This window comes from Sparus aurata, chromosome 21 (genome assembly GCF_900880675.1).
Source record: "Sparus aurata chromosome 21, fSpaAur1.1, whole genome shotgun sequence".
NCBI lineage: Eukaryota > Metazoa > Chordata > Actinopteri > Spariformes > Sparidae > Sparus > Sparus aurata.
This window is the reverse complement of record NC_044207.1, coordinates 29,943,898-29,961,201: the sequence shown is the minus strand read 5'-3', so window position 1 is coordinate 29,961,201 and position 17,304 is coordinate 29,943,898. Positions and strand designations below refer to the sequence as shown.

General features: G+C 43.9%; 1 protein-coding gene across 6 annotated transcripts in view; it reads left to right on the top strand.

Moving 5' to 3' along the window:
* The window catches only part of dip2ca (disco-interacting protein 2 homolog Ca), a 179,505-nt gene that overhangs the window by 108,610 nt on the left and 53,591 nt on the right, over window positions 1–17,304 (top strand). For all 6 annotated transcript variants that reach the window (XM_030402170.1, XM_030402168.1, XM_030402167.1 and 3 more), the window contains exons 3-5: window positions 1,163–1,273; window positions 4,849–4,974; window positions 8,866–9,207. In XM_030402170.1, coding sequence (XP_030258030.1) covers window positions 1,163–1,273; window positions 4,849–4,974; window positions 8,866–9,207 — 579 coding nt within the window. The remainder of the gene's footprint in view (window positions 1–1,162; window positions 1,274–4,848; window positions 4,975–8,865; window positions 9,208–17,304) is intronic.

The window sequence follows — 17,304 nt, the reverse complement described above, 5'->3', positions numbered from 1 at the left end:
TTTATTATTAAATCCACATATGTCTTATCTTATAGCAGTTTATTGTTCTTAGTTTCGTGACTACGGCTTTTTTTCTGTCTTTGGTAACACTTTATAACAACCATCACACTTAAAGTCAATCCATCTTTAAATAAAGGTTATTTCACTCTTTATTTGCACTTTATAAACATCAGTTTTAACTTTATAAAAGCCATCCAGATGTTTATAGATGAACTACCAAGTATTTATTAAGTATTATAGGCATCAGTTGCAACTTTACAATACACAATCGTGAGAAACATGGTTTTCATTGTTTGTTAACAGTGAAATAACTGTTAATTAACATTTAATTGATATAAACTCATCATTTATCAATAATGGTTGACTTTCTCTTCTATCGTCTGTTTTTATCTGTTAAGAAAAAGTAAGTTTAGTTTAGTTTTCCTGTCGGTAGAAACTGTAAAACAAGAAACAACCTCAACATCACAACAGTCACAGTCAGATACACTCACTGACCGACAAAGTGCCAACAGCAGCATTAAATAATGTGAATACACATAAACAAATATACAGAAGGCTGTGTTCATCAGCGCTGTGCTGGAGAAGCTTTGTGGTTGTTTCCTGTGGTTGCTGCAGTTTGATTTCCTTGACAGGATGTGAACATGATGACTCTGTTTTGTTGCTGAGTCAGTGTTTGGTTGTATTGTGGCACAGCAGAGGTGAAGTACTGCACTGATCCTCCAACACACAGCTTGTTCTGTCTTTACATTTTGAAAAAGTTGGCACCATTAAAAGGAAGCTGAATTGGCTACTGAAGACCTGCTACACTCAAGACAACATGTCAGAGATGGTTTGTAGTTGTTAATGTGGAAAATGGTAAAATGCCAAACCTGCAGCCAGACTACAAAAACAAACCTCCTGTTGTTTCTGAGCACTGATTCTGATTTAAGATTCACTTTATCGTCGTCTTCCTGAATATTTATAGACATAAAATGACACAAAAGAACGTTTCTGCCAGCTCCGATATGTATCAGTGCCTTCAACTGTAATAAATACTTGTATAAAAATTAAAAAAACAAGCTAAAACACATTTAGAAAAGAAGAAAGATGACTGACAAACGTGTTCAACACAAGAGACACAGTTTTGTAGGTAGATTTGTAAATCTGAGCCCCTGTGTTCCAGGAATGGATCCGTCCACGGGCCAGGAGAGGAGAACCCCGGTCACCCCGTCCTCATCGTCCCGCTACCACCGCCGACGGTCCTCCGGCTCCAGAGACGAACGTTACCGATCAGGTAAGAGACACACCTGGGGGGGGCGTGTCCTCGACGACACACCTGTGGGACATTTAGTCTCTGGTCCTGCTGTCTGTCGCTCACACAGACCAGGTGAGCTACGTGTGATCAGCACTGAGGTGACGTCACTGACCACCAGGGGAGCGATAACGTCTGACACACGAGCTCATCTCTATGTTAATTAGCTTCATTAATCACCTCATTAGCATACTGTGCTGTGGGTGATAACTTCATCAGGACATGATAATATTTTTAATTTGACTCCACAGGTTCCTCTGGTGAAGGTGATGATAATAATAATGTCCGAGTCTTTTCTGCATTCATTAGCATTTTAATAATGAAACATGTGTCAGCTGTAACTCATGTTCATGTTAATATCACCCGTGTGTCATGTGTAGATAGAATCACTGTATATGTATTAACTGACTTAAAGGGGCACTGCACCAATTTATCACATCAGAAACTGTTTACTCGTCACCTGAAGTCGGCAGGTTAATGGTTGTTTTTGCGTCTTGTGATGTTGTTTCTTCAAAGTTTCTTCAAAAGCTTCACATCCCTGAAATCTGTACAAACTAGGCTAAAAGTCTTTAAGTCAATAAACAATCCTGAATTATAAAAGTATCAAAATTATGTCATAAAATGAATACAAATATAAAAATATGATGTTTTTTCCTCAGATTTTACTGAATCAAAACCCAAAACATATCGATCATAAAGATGTCTAAATGTAGAAACAAAAATATTTTTTACACGTATTTGAACTTATGCACAGAGATTTACAAAATACACAACGCTCACAAGTTCTATTTTCTCTCAAACTACAACATACATCACGTAGCGTAATGGAGTCTGAATGTCCTGCAGCAGAAACAATGAACGCTGTAGTTATTATGCCGTTTATTTTAGATGTAGTTAAACAGAATCACGTAGACACAGACTTCCTGTGGCCGTCCTTCGACGTCACAGCTAGATTTTGTTCCATACGTTCCGTGATGTCATCACGCACATACAACGTGATTGGGCGGGAGACAAATCTTTGCTTCCTGCTGCAAAAAAAGATTGAATGATTAAGTTATTATGTTTTTTTTATTTTAAAATGGATTTTAAAATGTAAACAACGACCTGCAGGAGGTCTGTTTCCAGAGGGTTATCTTTAGAGCGCCCCCTGTTGGACAAACTCTGTAATGAAACTGTTTCTAAAAAATGATCTCAAGTCTAGTTGGGCACTTTTTGTTCTTGCACATCAGGCCGGTAGATTTATTGGCCTGGCTCGAGTCCCCTGATCCTTTTTGGGTTCTATTTGTGTGGATGAGATGTAAGTTTTGGACCTGTGGACACTCTGAGGACTGTTATTCTGAGGCCTGCTTGGTATTCTCAGCCTTTCCCTGCAGAACCGGGCCGCAGCAAATCCGGAGTTTGGCACAGATGAGTGGAAAAAGCTCCTGACGAACCTGTCGCAGCTCTTACAACACGCATTGTTTGGTCTTTGTTCCATCTGGTGTCCGATAAAGATTAATGCAGGATTAACGAGAGGATTTTAACTTGGGTATGTTCTTTTCAGTGGCGTCTAATTTGAAAATGAGAGACGCAGTCGTCCAATAAGAGGACGAGAGAAGAACCTGACTTCCTTTATTATCACATTCCAACACGCTGCAGGAGAGTTTGAGTTTGTTTGACTTCGATCTGACAGAAAATAAATCCTGTGAAAGAGAGAAAAAAAAAATAAAGCTTTTAACCCATTAAATTGAAAAAGAAACGCCGTGTGAGCGCCTTCAAACAGCACACACACTCACTTTCACACACTTCGCAGTCACACTCGGTCGACCGTGAGACAATAAACGTGCACTTGAGATTTAAATTACCTCCGTTCCCCTACATAAGCACACGCACAAGCCAAACAAACGTACATCTGTGAGGCCCATTCACCCTGACAAATGTCTTACTTATGTCATTATCGTGGCCGACAGCCTGCATCGTTAGGCGCTGTGTGTTTGCCTTCTGCCAGCAATGGACACCGTTCAAACAAACCCAGCTGCGGCTGTATCGCGCCCCTTTATCTCGCGCTTTAGAAACACTCATTTGCTAAAAACGTCTTCAGCCGACACTCCCTGAACTCAATCCAGTCGGAGAGAAACCACAGGGGGCCTCACGGGAGCTGCTGTCAGGCGTTGGGAACGTTTGCGTCGATGAAGCGAACGTGAAGAAGTGGGAACACGGCGCTCATTGTAACGAGAACACTGCAGCACAAACACAGCTGATGGTCCTGCTGCTGTGTTTCCTTCTCTGCCTGCTGGTGCTCTGGCTGGACGAAGCTCAGATTTCTCTCGTATTTAACACACTTACGCCGCAGTGTTTACTCTGGACTGCACGGACATTATCGGCGCCTGAAGCGTCGACTGCTTTCTTCTGCTATTCGCTCTTCCCTGCCATGTTTATAGAGTAAGCAGAGGAGGACGAAGGACTCAACAAACTGCAATAAAAATCCCACTGAGATAGAAGTAAAAGAGGATTTATGAGCGAGATGTTCAGTCTTTAAAGGAAAACTTTGTCCTTACTGCTCAACCGCATGCTGACGGAGAGGCAGGTGAAGTTTTAGAGTCCAGACAATGTAAAATGGCTTCATAAACGTAAAAGACGTAATCCAGTCTTCTCAAATCTTCAAAACCAAATATTCACTTCCAGTAGTTTGCTTCAGGTTGCCGGGCAGAGTTCACGGCCCCTCCGAGATAAATCTGAGGTGTTGTGAGGTGATTTATGAGAGAGAGAGAAATATCTGTCTGCCTGTCTTTGGACTTTTCTCAAACCTTTTGTTCTTCAAGAAATATTAAATAATTTGACGTCCCATAAAAAGTTATTTTAATGAAACTGTCTCAGAGGTTAAGAAGTAAACATCTGGTTGTATTCAGATAAAAATCTGTCTGATCACAACCAGACAGCGTCTCGTTCTGAGGGTTACAAAGGTTTTTATATATGATAACATGTTTTATATGATCTGTTCATCGCGTGCTCGCTTCCATAAAACCTTAACTTGAAGAGTAACCAGTTTACAGACAGCTGACTGTGACTGTCAGATCGATGTCGAGGAGCAAGAAGTTCAATATATTCTTTTAAAATATGGAATAACTGTACTTGAGTGAATGTATTCAGTTGCTTTCCACCACTGAATTAATGTCTTTTGAATATTTTAAAATGTGTTTTAGAGCTCAAATGTTTCTTATTTTCTGCCTGTTTGTATTTTCATGTTGTGTGACCAACATTAAAAGACCTCAGCAGTGTGCTTTACTACATTTTGGGGGATGCAATGTTTTAAATGTGTATTTCCTGTCCTTTATGCAGGTCAGTACAGGTTATTACAGTTAATCTCACAGCAGATGCAGACACGAAGGTTTTCAATCTCACACAAATGTTCTGGAGGAAAACTTTCTTCCTCTGACGGCAACTTAAGAATTGCCAACACTAACATAACGTATAAAAACTCTCAGCTATGGATTCATTTTTATTAAAACAAAGGTTGTCACTGTCAGAATGTAACTAAATGTTGGTCAGAGTTAAACCTCCCCTGTGTGTGTCTGCAGATGTGCACACTGAGGCGGTGCAGGCAGCCCTCGCCAAGCACAAAGAGAGGAAGATGGCCGTGCCGATGCCTTCGAAGCGACGGTCGCTGGTGGTCCAGACCTCGATGGATGCTTACACACCTCCAGGTAAGGAAAACACAGTTACAGCTACACTCAGAGGCCACGTTGATGTCGTTCCTGAGTGTCGTGGTCATGAGGAGGTGTACTCGGTCCTTCAGTGGTGTTTGGGTCGCTGGTTTGTGACGGGTTGCTTCCTCGTAAAGGTCAGAACCCAGAAGAATCAAACAGCAGGATTCCTTCTTGTCACTAGATTCAGCAGTCACATTTTAACATCCCAACCCTCCCGCCAGCTCCTCTGACATCTGTGATCAACATTTGGTGCACGTCTACGACGGATTTCACTCGTCTTTAAATGTCCACTGGATTCATCCTCCGGTCGATTTTCATCCCTGTAGCGTGCGGAGCAGGATGCGTCCCCGGGCGCGTGGCGAGGGCAGTCATCCGTGTCTTTTATGGCGCCGGTGTCAGTTAACGAGGGTGTTAATGAGGCCATTATTTCTCTGGCCGCAGGGTCGAGCTTCACAGAGATCCGCTGAACGAGGCGTGATTTAGACCAACAGCCGCAGATTGAATACAAGGAGATTTTATTGGGTCAGAGCAGATGGAACAAACACGGCTTCCTCGTGATGTTTGACAAACTGTAAGATTTTCTCACGAAGGCGTCCAAGTTATGATTCTGTTCTCCATCAGCGGCTGTCATCCCTCCATCTTACCTCTTCCTCCATCCATCCATCCTTTCTTTTTTTGTCTCCAACCCAACCAAAACTAGATGGAGATGAATGTGCTCAAATGTCTACTTACATTTACTCAAGTACTACAACTCTGAGGTACTTGTGCTCGAGTATTTCTATTTTCTGACTTTTTGCTTCCACACCACAACATGTCAGAGGTAATATTGCATCCGAAACATGTTGAATATAGGATTTAATAATCAGTTGACCCGTAGAGTGTGCAGCAAAAGTACTTAAGTAAGTAATCTAGAGTAAAAATACGAATATCGTATAAAAACATTACTTTGGAGAAAGTGAAAGTCACCCATATGGAAGTAACTGATATGAAGTGTATCAAAAGTAATTTTATGGCAATAAATACTTGAGTAAAAGTAAAATCACATATTTCTTTAAATGTCCTGAAATCACGTGTCAGCCGATTATCAGTCCATCATGAGATCAATATTCAGAAGTAGTGGAATTTGTTTTTAATCCCATAATTAAATGAACAAGTCATTTAAAATGTTGATGCAGTCAGCAATGTGTAAAGTAACTAGTAACTAGAGTTATTAGTTGAATGTATAAATACATAGATAGAAATATAAAGCAGCAGAAAAGGAAAATAATGAATTAAATTAAGTCAAAATATTCATAATTCACACAAATGTCTCACACACAAACACATTCGTTGACACAGATTCATACAGCGATCAACAACATCCAACATAAATGTTCACACACACACACACACACACACACACACACACACACACACCTCATACCTCCACACGACATCCATACACAGCTTGTTTGTGTACTGTGGAGGCAAATACACAGAAGTACTGCGTGTACAAACACACACTCGTACACAGTATTCACACAAGTTCTGTTTTTATTTTTGCCACATTACACAAAGCACGGCACACAAGCTGCCTCCACACACACACACACACACACACACACACACACACACACACACACACACACACACACACACACACACACACACACACACACACGCGCGGTCCATCTCGCAGATTTAGAAAGCGTGTGTCCTCGGGGAGCTGCTGTAAAAAGCAGACACACGCACAAACACACACACAGACACACATACACAGACACACACACACACACACACACACACACACACACACACACATACACACACACACACACACACACACACACACACACACACACACACACACACACAGTGGGCTGTCTGGCAGCCAGTGAGGTTCAGTCGAGGACAGCGAGGTCGCGTGTTGCCGAGCAGCGCGTGGCGGCGTGCAGAGCGAGGACTCTTCATTTGGCTTCTGAGTGATTTTTTCACAGCTGCATTTTGTAAATTTTCTCACCACATCATCAGAATATATTCCAGCTTTACGAAGAGGCCGCTCTCTCGTTCCTCTCTGTGTGTTTGTTGTGTGTCTGTTTGTCGCCCGGCAGCGTCTTCCTGTTTTGTCAACATGTTGGTGTCTGGTCGTGGGGAGTCTCCTCGGGGTCCTGCTGACACCGAGACGTTGACTTGCCATTTAAGCGTGTCAGCAGAGCGCCGCGGTGGTTCACATGTTGCCACCGCAAAACTGGAAATGTCACAACAAACCATAAATGTCACATCTTAAAGTTTACAGAGACCAAACAGGGAATGTAAAAAGTTACTCCCTCGATTTAAAGATTATTAAACTGATTGATTATTTAAAGGGGGAGGGGCTAAGGGAGACAAAATTAGCCAAGTTTTGACCTCATTTAAAGATGTGAAATTTAAGATTACCGAGTGAAAACAACTGGACCTTTTGTTATACTGTTGAGTTGTGAACTTACATCATCCACGATGTTTCCACAAGTTTAGTGAAGCTAACGGACTGAACTTTTCCTCGCCTGTGAACATTTCTTCCTGATTGTCCTCACAGAGATTTGGATCAGCGATGGCGGCTGTTGGACGTTGGAGAAATTTGACTACAGGATCGTTTGTTGATTATTTGTCGGATTACTTGACAGACATGGAGGGTGTGTGTGCGTGTGTGTGTGTTTGAAGTCAGGTCAACTCTCACACCCCTTTCCGACCGAAGTGAACCGAGTGCTGGTTCTGGGCTGGTGCTGGTGCTGGTTCCAACCCTTTGCTTTTCCCCCAAGAGCCACCGTTTAGTCACATCATTTAGTCTCTGTGGACGTCTCCACTAACCCTACCATTGCCAGGAAATCATTTAAATATGTTGTTTATTCTCCCGTGGATCAGCCAGAACAGTTGGTGCCGGGTCACGATAACTCGGCTCTGAGCCCCTGACGTAAAGCAGTTCTTTGTTCTGGACCAGCAAAGTGTTGGTGCTGCTCTGAACCAGCAGCTGAACCACCTCGGTTGAGAAAGCAGTATCACTGGACTCAGCACTCAGCAGAGACTCTGGTTCTGGTTCTGGTTCTCTCTCTCCTCTCTGTAACTTTACATTCATGAAGTAGATTACATTTCCCCTCCAGCTCCAGTCAGCAGTCAGAACAGAAACACCCGACAATGGAGGTGAGAGTGAAGATAAATCCGCTTTTTAATCCCAAAGCGGCTTCGGATCAGAGCCGAATGCGATGAGACTCTGGGTGTTTACTCCTCCAGAACCTCTGGATCTGACTCAGACTGTATCTTGTATGTTTAGTTGCAACCAGAGTCAAAAATTTCATCTCCATCTAACTCATATTTAGTCACGAGAAATATACCTGCTTCTTTTTGTTTGGGTGATTTTTGTCGACGGTTATTGTGTGTCTGCACAATGCCCACAGGAACACAGCACCTGTGTGTGTGTGTGTGTGTGTGTGTGTGTGTGTGTGTGTGTGTGTGTGAGAACTGGGTCAGCTGCTGTTGTTATTCGCATCACCACTATTAGTCTCGTAGCCAAAGGCGTTATGGAAATCACATGCAAAACACACACACACACACACACACACACACACACACACACACACAGTTTAGCCTTCACAACTAAACCTCACTCCGGCCTCCCCGCGGCGACTCTGAACAGATGGCAGCTGAAATCTTTCCAGCCTGCAGATGATAAACGGCGACGTATATAGATCGGATCTTTCCGTCTGTCTCTAAATATAACTCGTTAGAAACCAATCAGGATCAGATTGAACCTGACTTGTGTTTGTTTCCCCTTGATACTGAGAGATGTTTCCATAGTCCACAGTTTTTAAATGTTATTGTGCTCTGTTTCGTTTCATCCTCCTCTTCTATCCACCGTCTGTTCCTCCTCCTCAGACACCTCCTCGGGCTCAGAGGGCGAGGGGCAGGGCGACGGCGATGAAGAGGAAGGCGGAGACGGCGAAGAAGAGGACGGAGGAGGTGGCGGAGGAACCTCGTCCAGCCGGGAGGGGAGCATCAGCATGGAGCACTGGATCAGCCGGGCCATCCACGGCACCTCCTCCACCACCACCACCACCTCCTCCACGGCCTCCTCCTCCTCTTCCTCCACGCGCAGCGGGGGGAGCGGGGCGGCCGGCGGCAGGCTGGCCGACGTCCTGGCGCAACACGTCCACATCTCCGCCCACCACAACCGCCACCACCATCACCACCACCACCACCGGCACCACCACAAGACAGGTGAGAGGTTCAACCGACACCTTTAGCCGGATCTAAAGTCGAGCACAGACTCCACCTCAAATCTAGACACCTCAAGCAAACTCCAGATACCTTCAGCAACACGCACAAGCTGTTATCTGCATCCTGACATCTTTATGTCATGAGCCAAGGTTCAGTACAAGCCAGAATAGAGGTGTCACCGAGACTTTTTGACCTGTTATTAAAGGTGTTAGGTAATAAGGTGGTAACATCACGCTGAACGGTGGACTTAACTATCCCAGATAACCTCAGGTTGCAGCTCGTGGTTACTGTGAGTCTGTATGTTGTGTTTCCTGCCACAGAAGAGAAATAAAAAGCTTGATGCAGCGTTATGACCGTATTTCATCTTCACAGCAGAGTCGGTCTGCAGGTGCAAGCCCGACTGAAGCAGGCCTGAATTAAAATGGCATGAAAACAATTGCTTGAAAGGTAACATGAAATCATGTCATAAGGCTTCGCTACAAACGTGTGATGTGGCCACATTGACCGCCAATGTGTTGATGAAGTTTAGGACACATTTAGGAAAAAAAGCTTCAGCCAAGTCTTGAATCCAAATCCAGACCTCTTTTTTTACTTTTAGCAACTTTAGACAACCTTGGTAACTTTAAACAACTTTCTGAATCATAAACCAGGATTCGTAAAGTCGTTATGGTTCAGCAGCACGTGACTGATCCATGACAGAAGTGACGCAGGATATAACGTGATAGGAGAGGATTTGTTTACTTCCAGAATGGATGTTTGCAAGAAACCAGCAGACAAAAGCTGCAGAAGAACTAATTTGAAGTCAGAATCAGTCCGGACGCTCGGTCTTTAGTCGACTCTGAGACCCTGAGTCGAGTACAGACACTCGTGAAACACATCTGTTCTGAATAAACTGCAGACTGAACTGCATCTCATGAGATCACATCTCATGAAATGTCACCTTTAGCTTCTTAATTAGCTGATTAAAGGTGTTCAGATTGTGTTTTACGGGACGGCCGGCTTGTTTCATCCAGCAGGACGACATGAAGGTGACGGGGTTTTTTAATACGATGCAGCTTTCATGCTAATTTAAACTTCAGCTTCAATCCCAGAAGGCAAAGAAAGTTTATTTATGGCACAATTCAAACACGGAGGCAGCTTCAAAGTGCTTTACACAAACTTAGATAACAAAAGAATCGGACAGCTCAGATTTAAACAGAAGTGCTCCACATAGAAGATGATATAGATATAGATGATCGATCAAAGTCTGAATATCCATCGTGAAGTGTGATCAGGTGATTACGTTTTATTTAAAGTTCTGTTACACAACAAATATCGTGAAATATTCGATTTAATTTCATCCAACTTTTAGCTTTCTAAGAAACAGGATAGAGATAACTAATTAAACTTAAAGTTTTGCTGAAGACCTGAATCCTCTCAGGATGTTTTGAATCCCAGTTTGGGAACGACGAGGCTGAAAACTTCAAAGCTCGCTCTGATTCGGTCTTTAAATAAAACGACGGCCCCGGAGTTTATTTAGTCGCAGGTGAAGTTAGTTTGCTGTTGAGGTTTCTAATAAAAGTGTGTTTGGCTGGGAGGACTGTGTGTGTGTGTGTGTGTGTGTGTGTGTGAGTCTTTGAACTCTAAACGTGTGAACTGGAGACGTCAGCTGGTTAAATGTGTTCAGTCGGAGGTCGTTTCCTGGTGTTCCGGGTGTGAATGCAGGTTTTTACAGTTCCTCTGCTTCCTGTATGAACTGTAGTCTGTGTTCGTTATCTGTCCTGCTGTCAGCATTTACTCCACCAACACAAAGTTAACTTCACTCTGTGCTGCTGCTCCAGTTTTAAAGATTTTATTTGAAAAGAAAACTATAAAGACGTCCAGACTAGAGGACAGATTGTGAGCTCCTCATCAGACTCGCCGCAGCAGCAGGGTGGAGGTTCCTTCAGCTGGTTCAGAACCTGCAGCACACACTTAAAAGTGGAAAAACTGCCCGGCTGCTGTGCTTTTTTTTCCCGCTATCAGCTGAGGCGGCGTCGTGTCTAAACGCTCTGTCGGCGACAGGTTTTGTTTTCATGCTGGCTCTGTTGGTATCCAGCTCTGAAGATAATGCATGGACGGACACAGAGAGGCGCCCCCGCCAGCTCCGCCCGGCCGGCGTTCAGCTCCTCCACTGCTCACATGTGACGGGAGAGGGTCTGTGCACGCCGCTGGTTAGCTAGTCTGTGTGTGCGGGCGTGTTTCCACCGTGATTTCCTGTGTCATCGTTCCCCCGCGGCTTCAAATTAGCAAAGTCAGAAAGACGTCTCAGAGGGCGCAGCCGCCCGGAGGTGTGTGGTTAGAACAGCACTCAGTCTGCTTCCAAGAATAAAATGGGGAAGATGGTGAAGATACAGGAGAAACACCTGCGTCTGAATAATTTATCGGTCAGAGGCGGAATTAATGCAGAAGAAATAAACAGCAGGAGAACATTTAAGAGCGCCTCCTGATGTGAGAACCGTCCGTCTGCGTCTGGAAATAAATCCAACGTGACTACAGCTAGTTCTGGTTCAGGGATTAGAAATAATGAAAACTTTTCAGTGGTTTAATGTCTTTGTTTCTTTTGATTTGGCAAATATAGTGTGAAACAAGAAACCCCAGAGAAAATCCCAGGAGTTTAATTTTTGACCTTTGGGGAAAGGGAGGAAGATTTAACAGCTTGAAGAGATTTTCTCCATCCGTGATTGAAACTGTCGTCCAGTAGATATTATTACAAGATTCAGTATCAGTGTGATAATGTTCCGACCCAACGGACCAACGGAAATGAGTGTAAGAGGCAGCCAGTGCTAGTTTTATCTCATGTCTGTCATGACGGCAGCATCTGGGACCCTCAAATGTTCTTGTAAGAAAGACTAAAGTCATTGAGTCACACCGGGTCACACACCACAGCCGGGTCAGTGGCCCGACGCTTGTTTGATGCTGTTGTTGTTCTCTGACTATAAACCAGGAGATGAGTCTGAGTCCTGGTCCGGTCCGGTGGTAGGATGGGTCATACACTGGACCTTTACAGAGTTTGTGTCCCGACCAGAAGTCAAGATGTTGCATAAAATTAATTTTTTTGGACCAAACCACGACTGTCTCACAACGTTACCAACAGTCCAAAAGTCTTAATCCACCTTAATATATAAACTGTTTGTTGATGAGCTTTATTTTGAAAGTTTAAAGCAACATTATGTAACTTTTTTTCATCTTAAAATAGCAGCTTCACATCACTGTGATGACACAGTGTCTTTAACAGTTTTCAACACATGACTTTATTATGATGTAATTATGTACATGACCGACATGTCGTCTGACACAGTTACTGACCTGGGATCTGTGTTTATGACCGTGGTGCTGCACCCAGACCCAATACGTTGTGTTAGAAAGACGCGTCCTCCGTTTGGTTTTAAAAAATAAGACAAAATGTACTTTTAGTGTTCAGTCAGTCAGTGTTCAGGGTCCTGGCAGCCTCGTCTGTTACAGTTACATAGTTAATCTTATTATTTTGTCATGTTTCATTGAGTCTTTCTCTTCTTTGTTTGACTGAGCTCATGTTTATCTCAGAGGAAATCCTCAGCGGTGTGAACACGTGTGGGTTACAGCTCTGTTTCTCAAGTCCGAAGCAGCCGAGCTCTCCGGTGTTTTCACTGTGTGTGTGTTCATACTTAAAGGTGATTATTTCCCATACTGCCTCATTCCAGCCTCGTTTCTCATTCGTCTCTTGCTCGTGCAGATCACCTGTTTTGTTCTCTTCCCTCCGATCCGTCACCGCTCCTATCAGGCAGGCTGCGGATCTCTTACAGGATCGCTGCAGACGATCCGGTTGTTACGTTTGACTTTTGTCTCGGTTTGGGTTCAGTAGAGCGCGCTGTGTGTTTGTCGCCTCTTTTTGTTTCAGATAACACAAAGTGCTTGTTTGTGCTGCTGCTGTGTGATGATTGAAAACCCCTTCGGAGGCCGACGGCGCTCTTTTGGTGCTCTTTTGATGAAAGTTGAAATATCTTGAATCTGGAGCACCCTGCAGACTGAGCGCTGAACTGAACTCTCAGTGTCTTGATTGTTTTGACTGAACTTAAATACCAGGTCATAGATCATTACAGTGTGTCTAGTCGTATAAGTACGAGGTGTATTTTAAGTCAGATTTGTAACACCGGCTCCTGAATGACACACGACTTGACGCCACTTTCTCAAGACCTCCCCTCCCTTCTTGTTCCTCACATGCAGGCCTTTTATCCCACCTCTCCTTGAGGAGGAGGAGGAGGGCAGTGCCAGCTGGTCTGGTAGAGAACGGGAACTCTGGGCCAGGACGCTCCGGTAAGTCGAGTTTGGAGCATGACTGGCCGAGAGCCCGAGGAGCAGCGTCAGGCTCCTGCCATCCCTCGGGATGTCGTATCTCCCCCCTCTCCATCATCTGCTTGCTGTTGAAGTCGTGCCCGTCGTTCTTTTTCCCCCCCTGCTGATGAAATTTGTGCTTTCTCGTGTTGAGAAAATACTTCAATGCTAACCTCGACCAGGAGTAGCATTGAGCTTCGTTGTAGATGCATGAGAGCGTTGTGTTTTTGTTTGTTTCAAGTTGAAGAAAACAAGAAAAGAAAAGAAAAAAGCTGGTGCTCTCAGCTTTTCAGAGTGTGAATTGTTGATGAGGAGAATCAACAATGCTTATAAAGAGGCTAGAAAGCAGCTTTTCCCTCTTTTTCAAGGTTACTCTGTTTGGTGTCGTGTATTGATTTGGCTAATTATGCAGCATGTTTTTTAGTTGTTTGCTCAGCCAGAGGCAATCTGCTTTCAAAACGGCTTTTTCATCCGAGCCAGAAAGCAGATGGTGGAGGAATGAAGGCTGTCTGCCGGCTTCCTCCTCTTTAGTTTTCTGTTGGTCTGTAATTTTCTGCAGTATTCTCAATATCTGCTACCTGAAGTCACAAATACTGTAACAAAGAATTCAATCACTGCCTTTGTCTGGTTAAGAAAGGTGCTTATCAATTGCCAGACTTTGTTTTCCCACCAAAAGATCAATTTCAGGGCAAAACAAGCCGGCTGTACTCGACCAGAGAAGATGTTTCGGGCTCGCTTCCAGTCGAACTCTGGCCCGGTTTGTTGTGATATGAAAGAAAAAGAATCAACCACACTTTCTGAAAATGAATATATTTGATTTTAGCTGAACTTTAAAAGCTAAACTATCAATAAATCCATCCACTCAGGTTATCGTGTCATGTATTTATGCAGATCATTTTTAGATAGTTGTCGTGTTTATCCGACCCAAACATCTTAATTACTGTACCGTACATCAAGCTCGTGAGTATCAAGTATTCAGTTCAACCTCTGGCTGAACTCAGCACTCAGCAGAGACTCTGGTTCTGGTTCTGGTTCTCTCTCTCCACTCTGTAACGTTACGTTCATGAAGTAAAGTACATTTCCCCTCCAGCTCCAGTCAGCAGTCACATCACAGAACAGAAACACCCGACAATCAGCTCCGGATCCCTGCTGCAGTCAGGCTGATCAACAGGAGTGAAGAGAAATCACCTTTTTATTACCAGAAGTTAAAAAGTAATCTCTGAACTCTCCTTCCGTCGGTGAACAGCTCCGGATCTGATCCTGGTGTTTATTCCTCCAGACGCTCTGGATCTGCACTAAATTTTAAAGCAGGAACTGAACCAGAACTAAAGCTCCAGCTGTGATTTCTTTCCTGTGTTTCACACCAAATGAACAGAGAATTCTTCTTCTACATTTTAAGAGCTTTAACCCGGCGACCCCATCAGCTGACAGCTGCTGACACGCTCATTTGTCGAAGTGGCTCCCCCCCGTTTCTTCTGGAGAACACAAAGCGATCCACGATGAAGTGAACAATCAGAGAAAAGTCTTAAGACCAGACTCTTTACTCAGCCGTCCATCATTGTCAGAACAAAATATATACCCCAAATCCATTAACACGGTGCTGGAAGAGTTCCCGTACTCAGTGTAATTAAAGGCTGAGGCCCGTCAGGATTTCAGCGTCGATGCTGTATATCTGCCAGGGGGGATAAACGGTGGTCTCTGAGGGGAAACAGTTCAGCAGTCTTGGAGCAACAGCAGGTTCCTGGATGTTATTCATCAGGTGTCTCATAACGCTGATCAGAGAGGTTTTTTTGCTGCACGCTGAAGTTTTACAAAACCTGCCGTCTTTGTCTTGAGGTCGAGTTTTCTCACTCGCTCAGCTTTCTGTCTCTTCAACGCAGACTATTGGAAGGGGATGTGAATGATTTTGTGGCAGCATTACTCAGACGAGCTACACAGAGTTTGACAGGAACCCTTCGACTTGGTTTGGCACGAAAAAGCTCCCGAAAACTACCGAATGAAGTTGTCGCAGTGTCCAACTTTCAGGTGTAAAACACGATCTCCATCTGCAGGAAAGTCTGGTCATGTGTCAGAGCAATTTAAGTTTTCAGCACTTCAGAAAAACTTCTTTTCCACTTTGACTTTGAATTTAAAACACCCCCACTTTCTCCCTGCAGCTTCACGTGGTGGTAAAACTTATCATCACCCCACTGAACTACATTTCTACTGAACATCAAGTCATTCTTTTAATGCTGGTAAAGAAAACACACAGTGAAATGTCTCTTTATTTGCCGACTCACTTAACAAGACTTACAGCAGGTGATGGGTTCGAACTTGTGACCTTTCAGCGACAGTATCTTCAACCATCAGTCCACCTCTAAACCCTTCTTGACCCCCTGCGGCGAGATTGGAAGTGTCCCGTCCCTGAATCAGCTCCCTCAGCCGGGCCTGATTGGTATTCCAGCGGTGAAGGAGGCATTCATCATCCTCCTCAGCTCAGGGCTGATATTCCCTCTCCCCGTCACACATCATCATAAATACATTGTGATGAGGTCACTGCTACACACACACAGAGAAACACACACATTCCCGGACAGATAAACAGCTACGCGACTACGGAGAGTGCACGTCTGGATCGCTGCGGCGGCGGCAGACGGCCCAGATGTTGCAGAGACAGGATACGCAGCGAGCTACAGTAATTAGCATGCCTGTGCTGTGTGCTGCAGTATTGATATGCAGTCCGTGTCTGGAGAAAGAATTCTGTTTGGTCTCGCTGGCTTTGGGCTCGGCGCTTTGCAGGGAATCATCTCCTCCCTCCCTCTCTCTCTCTCTTCTACACATCCTCTGTTTTTCAGCCTTTCAGCTCGATTTTTTTAGTTGACTTTATCGGAAGATGCATGACGTGAATAGAAGAGAAAGAAAGACAGTTAGATTAGGGCGACATTTTGCTTTAAAAGTCTTCTTTTATTGTGTGTAAATTACGGTTGAATCAATAATTCATGCTGTATGTACTTTTATTTGTGCAACATCCAAGAATCCGTATTAAACCGCTTCATCTCCCACCGAGAACAGAGGGTGATGAAATATTAAGTAAGAGGGAGATCAGATGTTGTTTTCTGCTTCAGCGTGTCCTCATGAAGTAAATGTTATGTTATATGCCAAAAATGAAACCACCAGGACTTTCTTGTGACTCAGACTTTACAGCTACAGGCTGTTGTTGGATGAAAACACGCACTGAAGAGTCTAAATGGAAAAGATTCATTCGCCTCACAATGAGAAATTAAGCTTCAATGTGAATAAGGTTGCTTTTATAACACGGTGAGTCACTCTAACAACCCTTTGCTCGTCAAATAGCTTGATTATTTTAAAGAAATACTCATTAGTGGATTCATTCGGAGCCCGATGATGACGGAGAAGTGGTTTCCTTGTGTACACGAGCAGCACTTCTGAGTCAAAGCGTTGACATGTGACTCGCTCTGCTGCCTTTTCACTGTGGGAAACCTTGACGCTGTGAAGTAGTTTCTGCTTATGTTCTGGTCCTTGATTTCAGCGGCTGAGCGGAGAGTCGAGGGGTTCACATTTAAATCATCTCAAGCGGTGACCTCTCAGAGGACGTTTTAAAAAGTAGTGTGGTGCATCCTCCACTCCTGATTGAACACTTGAAGTGAAATATGGACTTAACCCTCTGCTTTTAGTTTATTTCTGCATAAATGTGTCGCTATTTCATGGTTATTTGAAGAACTTCATCTCTAAATATTCTTTTTTTCATCCCTTATCACACATGTT